The sequence below is a fragment of the Convolutriloba macropyga genome, chromosome 2, assembly GCF_964194025.1.
Source record: "Convolutriloba macropyga chromosome 2, txConMacr16.3, whole genome shotgun sequence".
NCBI lineage: Eukaryota > Metazoa > Xenacoelomorpha > Acoela > Convolutidae > Convolutriloba > Convolutriloba macropyga.
The window spans coordinates 18,208,462-18,221,942 of NC_134469.1; the positions used below are offsets into that span (position 1 = coordinate 18,208,462).

The 13,481-nt window shown below is 32.8% G+C and overlaps 1 protein-coding gene across 1 annotated transcript; it reads left to right on the forward strand.

Moving 5' to 3' along the window:
- The first annotated feature begins 4,049 nt into the window (after positions 1-4,049).
- LOC142335171 (uncharacterized) lies at positions 4,050-8,005 on the forward strand. The gene is made up of 2 exons (XM_075383541.1): positions 4,050-4,345; positions 7,585-8,005. The coding sequence occupies exons 1-2, from the start codon at positions 4,288-4,290 to the stop codon at positions 7,872-7,874; spliced, it is 348 nt and encodes a 115-aa protein (XP_075239656.1). The 5' UTR covers positions 4,050-4,287; the 3' UTR covers positions 7,875-8,005.
- The last annotated feature ends 5,476 nt before the right edge of the window (positions 8,006-13,481 follow it).

Consider the following 13,481-nt stretch of genomic DNA (forward strand, 5'->3'; position numbering starts at 1 on the left):
GCGGATAATAGCAAATAATCGATGCCTGCATAAAAGTTTTGCCAAAACTCCAGTGAGAAAACTCCAGATTTTACGCAGTATATTTTACTAAGAAACTTGTGACCATTTTTTGCTTAAGATTAAAAAGCTTTGCTTCAGATTAAAAAAGGCCATAATAAAAAAGGTCATCAGTTTTAAAATTATGGGCCATTAATGCAAACATAATTCTTCACGCTAGGAAAGACTTCCTATTTAGATACAAAAGGCTTTCAAAAATTGGATAAATAATATTAAAAAATGTACTAAATTAAATCTGCGCTGAAAGCATCTTGACGAAAGTTCAATAGAATAGTTAATTTCAGCAACCAAAATTTTGTTGCAACAGCAAAATGGAGTTTTTTTTTAAGAATTGAAAATCCACAGTGGTTTCTTCTGAAATAAAGTGGTCTTAATTACCGCTCTTTAAGATTCTCTGCGGGGAGTAACTTAAGAACTGAACAAGTGTTGAGAAATGAACAACAAAGAAAAAGAAAAAAGACAAAAAGTGACCGAGTTAGGAACAGGTTGGTACGCATAGATCCCATATCATTTGTGTTTGCTGTTCATGCATCAACCTGAACCAAATTCTATCAATCTAGATTTTGCCGGTTGTCAATGAAGAAAACCGACAGAGTCGGGGTTAAAGTGGGGTTTCTAATATCAAAAAATGCTCTCCAAAGTTACTTTTTATCTAGGAGTTTGGAAATTAGGAACTTTATTGGGTTCAAATCTGATTAAAAAAAGATTGCGCAGTAAATATTCTTTACGGGCTCTCACACCGGTAACATTAAAAGTTGGAAAGTTGATTAGGTTGTACTAATATTCAGTTAAGGAATAAATTTAAATGACAATTCTGCCTGTTATTTCACTTTTTTCGATTTTGAGTTCTGTGAGCGAATCGGAGGATTAAATTAGCTTGAGGAGGATTGAATTAGATTCGAAGGAAAGTTATCAATTTTGAAGCATATATAAAATATTATTGCAAGACATTTTTTGTAATAAGGGGACGATTTTACAAAGAGTGTGTTTGTTTTCTAACTTTTTGAACTGAAAAGGTCTTGTCGTATAAGTTCTATCTATAAAACAGACTAATATTCAGTTAACGAACAAATTTAAATGGCAACTCTACTATTGCGCATTTTCACATTTTTGGGTTCTTTGTGCAAATTAGAGGATTGAATTAACTGTACTTGTATTGATTAGAATAGAAGCAAAGTTATCAATTATGAAGCATATATGAAGTATTAGTTTCAGACAATTTTTTGTAATAAGGTGATATTTTTTACCAACAATGTGTTTGTTTTCTAATTTTGTTAAACTGAATAGTTCTAAATCGATAGGTTCCTCTACCTAACTTTTTGTCTTAAGCAATCCGGTGTAATCACAAGGTGCCAGCAAAGAAAAACAGCAAAAATTGTGTGTAATCTAATTTAATGCTGCAGCCAGAATGGATTGTTTAAGCAGCCCCTAAAGACCAGTTTAGTTTGTTTGAATAATAAACAGAGTTTTATAATATATTAGACCACAGCATGTCAAGTTTTCCCGAATGAAACAAAATTTTTGAAAATATTAATAAACATTAGCCCCATAAAAATGGTATTATGTAACACACAATATAAAAAAAATTAAAAAACCGTTTAGGAATTCAATTTTATCAGACAAAAACGCACATTAACACAAGTACATTAAAAAAACACGCAAAACTCATAGTGGCTGAATTTCGCAAAAATCCTGCAACTTGAATATTTTCTTAAAAACTCGAAAAAATCCACATTTATTCACCGGCTTAAATTCTTGGAAACTGTCCGCGAAAACTATACAGCATTAAAATCAGAATCTGGATTTTAGAACACCGACTGAAAAAATGTAACATTAAAGCCGATCATGATAATAAATTTGGACGGCTCTTTTGAAGTCTCGACGACAAACAGTGTTAAAAGGATGACAACATATATTACAACTGTATTTGATGTTTCATGAAATTTAGATCTTTTTAATCAAAAGTTGTTTTTCTTTTGCTCAGGAACAAAAATTCGGAAAAAAAGCCCAATTCCATTTTTCTTAATGTTTTTGCTGTTTCTTTCAAAGAAGTCTAAGTCGCAAAATATTTTTCTATCCGTTCTAATTTCGGAAACTGATGTATCTGCGTAATTACTGCACAGCGAGTGCAAAAAAATTTACACAAATTTAGTAATTTTACAAAATTATCTATGATATTTGTGGTTTTTGGTTGGCATATTATAAAACTGTATACTAGCATAATTAAAAAAATAAGCTCTTAAATTAATCAACACTAATATGTGATCAACTTCACAAATCCCCCATGATTCTTTTTTTTAATTAAGACCATAATTTATCTTTGAGTAATGTAATTTTTTTGAGAAAATGTAGATCTGTAAACAGCTCTCTCAGCAAAACAAAATCAGTAGCAATATTTTTTTAACGTCACGTTACCCAAAACATTGCTACCGTCAAATATATAATCAGTTTCACAAATTCCTTACGCTTTATTAAAACTGCAAAGCAGGTTTGACTTGAAAAGTGATAACAAAAACTTCAATTGTCAACTTCAATTGTCAACAATTCAATTAGCACAGAAAAAGAAACCCATTAGGCATAATCTTTTTTTTAAAATTCTTTGTCAAGATACATTCCCGTATTTTTTAAACAATTTTAGACAAAATTAGTCTTCAGATCATTGTAATGAACACAAATTTGGATCAAAAATTACAAATTTTGTGATCAACTCTCAGCAAACGTTTTTGTAGGAATAAAAGAATGGCGGAAAGATGTGATTTCCATTAAGTTGACCCGAATTCACTTTCACGTTCAACATTTTGTCTGAATCCAACTCTACATTCAATAATACGTCTAAATTCGAAACTCCATATTCAGAATCTTCTCAAACTCATGTACTCTATATTGTTTAAAAGAATGTTTTTTCAAAATAATGCACGTTAGAAGCCAAATGCGTAAATTTCAATTACTCAAAGCGAGATTTTAAAGATTTTAAATTAGCATAAGACTTCAGTTTTAAGAGTAATCAATTCTTATTATAGTACTTACGTTCAGAGTGTGAACTAGACTTGTCTGCCTACTTTTTTGCGCTGTTAAAATTGTTCAAATGCACTTAATTGCCAAAATCAGTTCACAAAGTTTATTAAGAACATATGCGCAAACATTGCGGGTAATCTTTATCTACATTCGAGAACAAATTGTCACGAATTCGCCCTTTTTGCGTGTTTTCTGTTTATTAGACTGTTCTGACTGAAAACTTGGGAAGTTGTTTTATTAAGTTCCCAAGAAATCATTAAAGGAAAATTTTAAGAGTAGTATCATTCTTGCCTACAAAGGAGAAAATCTATGAATGGAACTGATTAACAGTTTTAGTACTTAGTACTTTCGAGTAAAAGAAGTAAAACAAAGAACATCCTTTTTAGGAAAAACAAATGCCTCTATTTTTCTAAAATTTTGTATATACAATTATATGCATGAAACAAAGTGCTTGATTTTAATAGCTTTTTCAGAGAGCCCCTGTTTCTTCAACAATTAGGATTTCTTTCATTTCGGTAATAAGATACTGTATCCGTGGAAGAGGGGTTATTTTGAAGCAAATTTGAACGTAATTTTCTTAGTGTAACTAGTTTCCACACACGCTTATTACTCTAATCTTAAAACATGCGTCGTGAAGAAGTGGGACAAAAGCGAGTGTAAACACTCAATTTTTTGAAAAATTATCAAATCAAAGGAAGTTACGTGATCGAAATTCCTCCAAAATTTTCTGGACAAAAATTTATGGACCACATATTTAAATTTCTCATTTAAACTTATTTTCTCTTAACTGGCCTCCAAATACGGTAAACTATTTTTAGTTGAAACTCGCCATAATCTTTCCACCATTGATTGATGATTGTACGTAATTAAATCTTCTGGCACCAAAGTTACTTCTTCCAAGGCGCATCAGCCAAAACAAACATTTGTTCTGCTGTGCATCAGAAAAGCGTTTTTGTCATAGTTTCAACTTAACTCGTTCTTTTGGTGTTAGTTGGAAATCGTCATAGTGCTTCTGTTAGACAGAATTTTGCGTTGTAAAAATAAACAGTGCGGAAAAAGGAACAAACTCACAAAATTGAGCAGTGAAGTATAGTCTAAGAAACTCACTTCTCAACGAAGCAAAAGTTTTTATTTGGATATTATTTGCTTGGTCTATCATTATTGTTCTGACTAGAATTTTCGAATTTGGTAACTAACAGTTAACTAGCATTACAAATGACGCTACTTTTGATTTTTATGGCAGTTTTCTTTTCATCTGCGACGGCCGCTGAGGGTTAGTAATCTATAATTGTCTTTCAAAACAACTCATCATGATTTACTGCAATTTGAGTTTCATATTTACCACCCACCAAATACAATTGACATTGCAACCTAAAAAAAAGGCAAAATACAATTTTCAGTTGACGTTGCATCAAAAATATTTTCCGGTATCTCCTATTTTCTCGCTTTGTGAAGTTTGGCTATATTGCTCGCAGTGATGATGAAAATGGGCGTTGGTCCAAGTGAAAATTGGCGCACAAACTATGGAAGAAATATTCGACTGTAATTAAAATTTGTAATGAATCTATTCAATGTTTTGGACGGCGCTAAATTAACTGAAAATTTCAAAACCAAGCGATTTGCAGTTGTTTGTGCATATAGTTTTCAGCTCCTTCCCAAAAATTTTTTGCGTATTTGTCCAATTTGTTGCGTGATTTCATCACTAAGAAATTAAGACTTTTAAGTCCATGACCCAAAATTAAAGCAGTCCCGTACATTATGTGATTCCGAATTCTTGTCCGAATCTTACGAGAAGAGGCAGGGAAATATGCGCTAGCTGGCCATTTTCTGAAATGCTCATTTTTAAAACTCTTAATATTCAAGAGATAGTGTAAATAGAAATAGATAGAGAGAGATCTGGGTAGATAGGGGAAAATTTTTAAAGCCAGTAATTTTTTATATATCTCTCCAAAAATTTCATTGCATGGGGAATTTTGGCATATCAAATGTTTCATAATATCAACTACTGTCAGACAACGAAGAATCCCAAAGTGTCAACAAGTTTTCTAAATAACTCATATTTCTCGAGATGAGGTGCATGTCAAAACAAGTATGGCCCCGACGGGCTTTGGGCCGCAGACAAAGGTCCGATGGTATCGAGCTGTACAATTTTTATTCCGACCAACTTTAGGGTTGAAGGAGCTATAAATCAGATGGGTTTTTTTGCTCAGTCAATTTTCGCCGATCGATGTTTTCATCGTAGAGAGTTGTTAAAAATTTGTGAACAAAAAACTTTCGTTGTTTTGTTCATATTTTTAGAAAATTTTGCTTAAATTTTGATCAGTTTTTGCTAATATATGACAAAATTGGTAACAACGGTCTAGGTGGTTTTAGCTTTAAAGATATAAAATAGTTGGCGAAATGTTTGAACCAAATCCTTTGCCAAAATTTTCAACTAAATTTTTGAAAATTTGGCATTTTTATATTTTTCGTAAAAATTGGCATCAAATATGCCTATTTGGACAACGTTGTCCGTTTTGAGCGGCTGTGCAGACATCAAAGCTGCTGACACAATCTTTTCGTTACTCATATATGGGCTAATTGTATCTCCGATTCCTAACAAAAATTTCTCGAAATCATAAATTTGCGTTCTTTCGCCTATTTAAACCAATACTTATAAAAAAACGCATAGTTATTCTCATATATTACAAGATTTGCTTTTGCCAAAAAGACCATTACGCATTATTTCAAAACCATCCCGCTTTTGAATAGCAGCGCAGCGATGACACAGACAGGTTTGGTGTCATCGTTGAGTTTTGCGAAAAAAGAGGATTCGGATTGTATATTAAGTCAGTCTTTTGATACTTTTTTGCATCTTTCTAATATCAAATATAAGGAAGTCTTTTTTCATTTAAAGGTTCAATTAAAACGAGCTCAATTTAAGTTCAAATGGGGTCCAATGAAACATTGTTGTATTTTATGTGAAAAGCTCATGGTTTTTACGACTTTTTATGATTTCTTGAAATTTGGCAGAGTTTGATGTTCTTTTTGTGGTCTCATGACTGAGTCTAATTTTATAAGTGTCTAATTCAGTATCTAGGAAGCAGGTACATACTCGTTGGCACTGAAAGCTTTTGTTGTAATATAACTTGATAAATATCCAAAATTTATCACATTTCGTAGATTTTATTTTTTTAATGGAAAAGTGGCAACAGCGAAAAAAGTTTCCGTGTGGCTGAAAATTTTCCTTTGCCAAAAAGACTATCACGCAATATTTTAGAACAATTGCGTTTTTTAACAGCGGCGCAGCGATAGCGCAGACAGTTTTGTTGTCATCGTAGAAATTTGCGATGAAAAAGGCAAAATCAGCAAGAGCAAGTTTTGGTCTAGTTGTGGATTTTTTAGTTCAAAAATTATTCGGATTGCAAAGAGGGTCTGTATAATTTTTTTAGAAATACTGGTTTCAAATGAAACCTCAAATTTTGACAAGCTAATTTTTTTGCAAAGGGAGGCCAATGAACATTTTTTCAAATTTCTGCAAAAAGCTAACTGTTTTTGTTCCAACACGTTTGCCTTAAAATATTCGTAAAATCTTCAACTCTGCCTGTATTTAGCGTTAAAGTAAAGCCTTCTGAATTAGCTCCACTAATGATATGCACAATTGGCTACCTATTATAAGTTTAACTTTTTACCACTCTCAAGTTGAACGCTTACAGTTATAATCTCTTAAGGTATTGAAAGAATTTTTTGTACAAAATTGTATTTTTGTGGGATTTGCCTAATCTTTCAATCTTATTTCTGCAATCTTTTGACGTATTCTTATTAATGAGAAAGGTCGCGTTCTTTTTTTTGTTTCAAATGAATGGTATTGTAGACTTAATTGCTGTTCTGTTATTTATATAATGGTTGTTGGCGTTGATTCTGAAATTTTCATAATTTTTTTTTGTAATATTTTTCATTTTTAGATTTTTGAGGTTCACTTTTGCAGTCTACTCCAGTCTTCACATTGAAAGCACGTTAACGAAAATTTCTCTATCATCTTAATGGAGTTGAAACAAGGCGTAGTTGATTATATTCATTATTTTTGGTGAACAAGTTTTGATCTTATAGTCTTGGACACTCCTTGTTCCCCAGCAAAATTAAAAATATTTTTTGACCATAGCCAGTATTTGTTCTTTTTGTAGTCGTGCGAGATCATGGATAAGATCTTCAGGTCTTAAAAGTATTGTATGAAGATATAAAAGAAGCAATTGAATAATTTTAGTTGGTAGATATTTCAAGACTTCGATTTTATGGAAAAAGGTGATTTTTTGAAAAATTTCTATCTATTCAACATTTGGTGGACAATTAAGTCAAAAAAGTGTTTGAGCAAGGTCGGAACATTATCAAGTCTTCTTGTTTAAAATCATTTCTCTCATTGAGAACTTCTATTTAGGTTTAAGACAATCCCACGACAATAAAAACAAATCATAGGCAGTTTGAGAGCACACAATTTTTTATGTGAAGTTGCATTTTAATAATTCAAATTTTTAGATGAGCATTCAGCTGGAACGGTGGAAGAGTACGACCCCGAATTCATTGACGGGTACATAGACATGATTTTCACCAATGACGTCACTCGGCTGCTGCTGAATGAGCACAAGTGTAAAAAGAATGCAGATTTCCTCATTGACATCCATATGAAAAAAGACCCAGCTCTACCTCATGACGTTCTGATGGAGGTGTCTTGCGATGGAAAGACTGGATGGATCCATGTTGTTGGTAATCCTCCGGATATGGCATCATTTTCCGCCGAAAAACCCGCAAACTATATCGACGATTGATTCACTCAACCAGCTAATTAACAGTTTTAACTAATATTGATTGTTTTAAAAATATCAATGGTCTATAAAAGAAATAATATGTGTTTTGATAGCGTTTTAATAGTTTTTGGTAATTAAAATGAGTTTTAATATGACTCTTTTTACTATTTTTCGGATTTATGATACATTTTGGGTATTAACGGGCCATTGTTTTGTTTTATTACTTAATTTTGGATTTAAGTAAACAAATAGTGCTGTTTGAAACCATTGAACCTTTCCAGTTCTTAGCTCGAATTAATTTAGTGCTAAGTTTTTTATTTCGTTTGGTCTCAGATTTACGAGATTCTAGTAGATATCATTTGTTTCATGAGCTAGTTTTTCTGGTTCTCATGACCAAGTTGTTTCGGGAACTCTATAGGCCGTGTTTTAAAAGATCTGTTCATACAATTGAAATGAACTTCGCTTTTGAGTTTTGTTGACACCGACATATGACGCGGAGCTAAAAGCGGTTGGTTTTGCATGGTGAAGTTTTTTAACTGCGTTCTGAAGTAATTTTACATAGAGTGAAAAACGAACAAATCGATTTTTTGATCAGTTTTTTATTCATGTGCTGTAGTTTGATTTTGAAGTTAACTGTTTTTTTGCTGTTTTTACTAAATTGAGTTTCAAATCGACTCCCAGTCTTTTCTATGTCTCAATTTTCATTCATTCTGTTAGAATATCGTTCAAACTATAGTCACGAACTTGGTGAGAATTAATAGAAAGGAAGTTTAACTTACCAGATTACCGAGACAGGAGCAAATTGATTTTAATCACAAATATAAATGAATCGTCAAGAAATAGTACTAAGAATCAGTATTCGGTTTCTAATTGGTTAACCTAGATAACTAATATCAGAGTGAGATTATTTGTTGTAAAATCTTCCCAGCATGTATTGAATGATTATGATACCACCGGAAATGTGAACCATTTCTTAGAAAAGTGTAAATGCATACCATCTGTGGTACCCCTGCGACTGTTTTCTGGGAAATTTGCAGAAGCAAAGCATATTGGGTAACCATTGAGACCCCCCTGTAAATCATTGTGCTAAGATTAGTTTTGTATCTTGACTTTCTCGAACTGATAATAGGTATATATATATATATATATATATATATATATATATACAGCTAATTATTGAGCCTTTTTTTATCCCCAAAATCAAATCACCATCTTGATTCAATAATCAGATCATTTCTGTAAATCTCCAAATTCTACTGTAAAATATCATTTTTGTTATTCTCTCATTTTGAGAATTTAATTTTTCTACTTAGTTAAAAACGCTTTTTATTCCGCTTGCGAAAACCCATAACCCAACACATTCATTTAAAGTCCTTACAGTGTAGTTCGAAAATCTAAGTCAACATGGAGTCAAAGCGCCATTATTTTGGTAACTTCTTGCACTCCGCTGTTCATTTTCTGAGCGTAATGTCAAATGCCACTGCAATTGGTAAATAAATATGCGAAAATTGTGTGGAAAATTTTTAAGCATTCTTGAACTACCTCACTTAATAACAGACTACTGTATTCAATTATTAGATCTGGAATTTATTGGAACTAAATTTGTAATCTTCATCTGGTTTTTTATTTTCTTCACTAATTAACAAATCTAACTTGTTTAATTAATTATTTTGAAATGAACGTTTCAACTGTTTATTTCGCAGCTATTTTCCTTCAACCTAGCGGCTATTTGCTGCATTGTTGCCGTAAAAGTGCTGAAATAGCGATGAAATTTAAAAAAGTGTTAGGTGCAAAGTTTTTGCATCGTTTTGATCACATTATATTGAACTCGATTGGAAAGTATAAAAGTGAATACTAATTTATTGCCCGCTGCAAAATAAATAAAAAACATAGCAGGACAAGTCCTGACGTACAATTCAAAGAATTTTTATTGACTAAAAAAAACTATACCTAAAACGGACTATGAATGGATTGGGAAAACCATTTAGAAAAAAATCCATTCCAAAAAATCGAAAAAAACAGTAAATATCAAAGTGAAATTGCCGCATGTGAACAAAAAACCACTAGCCAGAAAGCGAATTTTTGTTCAAACACCGTTTTCTCACTCTACTTTAAATCAGAGCGAAAAAATTTCACGCCGCAAAACCACTCGCTTTTTCGCTGCATTTCCTGTTTCGGCGTGACCAAAATCACTACTCCAATTTGACTTCAAAAATCATGAAAATGTGTGAACAGATCTTAAAAAAACATAGCAGGACAAGTCCTGACGTACAATTCTAAAAATTTTCATTGACTAAAAAAACTATACCTAAAACGGACTATGAATGGATTGGGAAAACCATTTAGAAAAAAATCCAATCCAAAAAATCGAAAAAAACAGTAAAAATCAAAGTGAAATTGCCGCATGTGAACAAAAAACCACTAGCGAGAAAGCGAATTGTTGTTCAAACACAGTTTTCTCACCCCATTTTAAATTTAGAGCGAAAAACTTTCAAGCCGCCAAACCACTCGCTTTTTTGCTCCATTTCCTGTTTCAGCGTGACCAAAATCACAACTCCAATTTGACTTCAAATATCATGAAAATGTGTTAACAGATCTAAAAAAAATAGCCGGAAGAATTCCGGAAACGACTCAAAGGAAAAAAAAATAACACCCCTAACAAACATAAAACTTATTCTACTGATTGACCAAAATAATTAACATAATGCTTAACCTGCTGAATAACACTTGTCACTTTAAAACAAGAAAATGAAAAAGAACAAGGAAAAAATAGCTGACCAGAAAAGACGATAAAGCACGTGATAAAAATTTTACATTGGGCTGCACGTTTAAAAAACAGCTTTTGGCGAAAACCCATGCAGTAGGTTTAGTTTTATTTCAATGAATCACTGCAAATTGAGACGAAAAACTACACAAAATTTTCAAGTAGAATAAACGAAGGTAATAGAGAGGACATGAAAAACAAAACCAAAAATATTCTCTGTAAAAATACAAAATTTGGCCACAATTTATGAATCAAATGCCATTATGCTGAACTCAAATCATTATTTCAAAAAACCATTAATACTACAGCTGGTCAGGCATCCACCAATTCAAATCCGTCATTCAAAAGTGCACTAAATATATTCCAACAAAACCTCTAGAAAAGCTGCTATCAAAAGCTAGAACACTAAAAAGTAGCAAAAAGCAGACAATCAGAAGATTTCAATCAAAATTCCAAAAAAAAAGAAAATTCGCGGAAATCTTCATGAAAATTACTCGTTTATCTTTAACAAAAGGAATCAAAACTAAAATCAAAACCATCAAAACGCATCAAAATCAACTAATTGAGACTATAGGCATCCCTAATTGCCCAAAAAACTTGAAGAACACAAAGGGCATTTAAAAACAATCTGAAAATCTTAGAAAAAATTTAACTTTTTTTTCATTTCACGGGAGCACATAGACCCAAAAAACGTTAATTTGAGCAAATATAGTACTGGAAGACTTCCAAAACAATAAGAAAGTCAAATAGGCTAAAAACATTCTAAAATCATTAAAGTTTAGAAAAAAAGCGAAAAAAAATTAAGAAAAATAATTAAAAAATTTTCAGTTTGTTGTCATTTTTCTTATGAAAAAACTCGTTTAAAACCCAAGACAATGAAATCACTTGTTATCTAACGACTCAATATCTAGCACTCGTCTATTCAAAGGCCATACAAAGCATTATAATAAAACAAAACGCAAAAAAATGCTAAAATTCGCATAAAATTCAGCAAAATAGCTGAAAAACCAGCAAAATGGTATAAAATTCTTATTAATGACCCGAAACCTACGAACCACTATTAAAACAACCCTAAGCATCACACAATATCATAATCAGACTTCTAAATCAAAAAAATTAACAAAAAACGGTTTTAAAAAGTCGCACGTGAACACAAAATTTCGCTCGCTTACAGAAATTTTTTTCACACCTCAATTTCTCGCTCTCTCGAAAACAGCGAAATGATTAAAAAACCACTTTCTTTCCACTCCCTTCTTCAATTTTCTTCAGCACCCAAACCAATGTAAAATTTTTCACGCGTTTCATTTCCTGCTTCAAAATTCACTCAAACTAAAGTGATTAAAAAAAGGACTTCTCCAATACTCCTCTTCGAGTCGTAAAAAGACAGCGCCCCAATACAATTCAAATTCTTTGAGTTGTAAAAAGACAGCGCCCCAATACAATTCAAATTCTTTGAATTGTAAAGAGGAAGCTGCTTCTTGTACACTCTTGGCAAGGAAATGACAAAAAAAACTTAAATATAGGGGATAATAAGAAATTACCACTTCTTCGAAACAAGATCCTTATGTTCAACTCTAGGCTGTTTTTCTTTTCATTAGACTCCTCAATGAACCGGATTTCTACACTCTACACTCTCTGAACACGGGACAATGTTGTGGAAACAAACGACTCAAAAGGACAGCTGGTTTTCGATCGTCTATTCGCCTATGTTGTCCGATCGTCTATTCGCCTATGTGGCTTCACCATTTCTCCCCTTGGCTTTATTCCTTGTGATGTGAGGAATATCAGCACCTACACTATATCATCCACAGATGACGCTTCACTTAAAAGTGAAAAATTGCCAGTGCCATTTAGAGATCCTGTTAAAATAAAGTCGATACCTGTTCTAGTAGTGATCAAGTAGTGTCAGCGTGAACTTGACGTTTTCAGTGGAGAACTGGTGGTTCAAGTGGATAAAAAATTTCAGAAAATTAGAGCAATAAACCTCGAATTTAAAATTGTCTCTGCTTCACGAATGGCTAAGTTCATCCTTTATCACTGCCTTGGTTGGCTATATCCCTGTATGGCTCTGCTGCCTGTCGGGAAAAATATTGAAGAGAAGACTGCTCTCATAATAGTCTCACGGAAACCGGCAAAATCTATTCCAAACCTTGCTTCTCTGCATTCAACCATTGCGATTCTGAACTCCTCCATAGGTGACAGTTTAGTTTGCTGACGTCATTTTGTGATGAGAACGTAGAATCTCGAAGCTCATATGTAATAAGTAAAATGGAGACAAAACATTTCGGATCTAGATAGATGGCATGCAATTTTTCGAACTCGTATTCCGTATTCTTCTAACTCCTCTTCCATCTATTGTTTCTATACGATTAAAAACCTTGTGTCATAAACCTTAAATTTTGAATTGTCTATCTGCCTCTTACAGAAAGTGAAAGTGTCAGCCCTTCAAATACAGAGGACAATCACAGGCATTTCTTAAACTGTCCGAATAAATCTTTCTAACAGCCCTCGTCAATGTAAACCTAGCCGTATTGAAAACTATTTAGCGTTTTGTTGAGACGCTTTGCATCTCGCAAATGGGACTGAGGTAAATCCACTACAATTAGTCATACGTTTTTGATTGACCACCATCAGTAGGCCCAACAGTACAACAAGAGGTTCCTCAATTTTAGCCAGTGTTCAACAATTTTGACTGAAGTGAGTCCTCCGATGTCGCCATCCACTAATCTCAGTTTTCATAAATTTTTTCTCCAGACAACGGGATTTAAGTTTTTATGTGTTTTAGCCCGGCCAAAAAGGTAAATACATCCTTCATCACTACCTTGGTTGACTATATCCCCGTGTGGCTTTGCGCGCTCTCTCTC

Coding starts and splice junctions, on each gene's coding strand:
- LOC142335171 (XM_075383541.1), top strand. CDS start 4,288: ATGACGCTACTTTTGATTTTTATGGCAGTTTTCTTTTCATCTGCGACG. Junction 4,346..7,584: donor ATCTGCGACGGCCGCTGAGG/GTTAGTAATCTA, acceptor TCAAATTTTTAG/ATGAGCATTCAGCTGGAACG.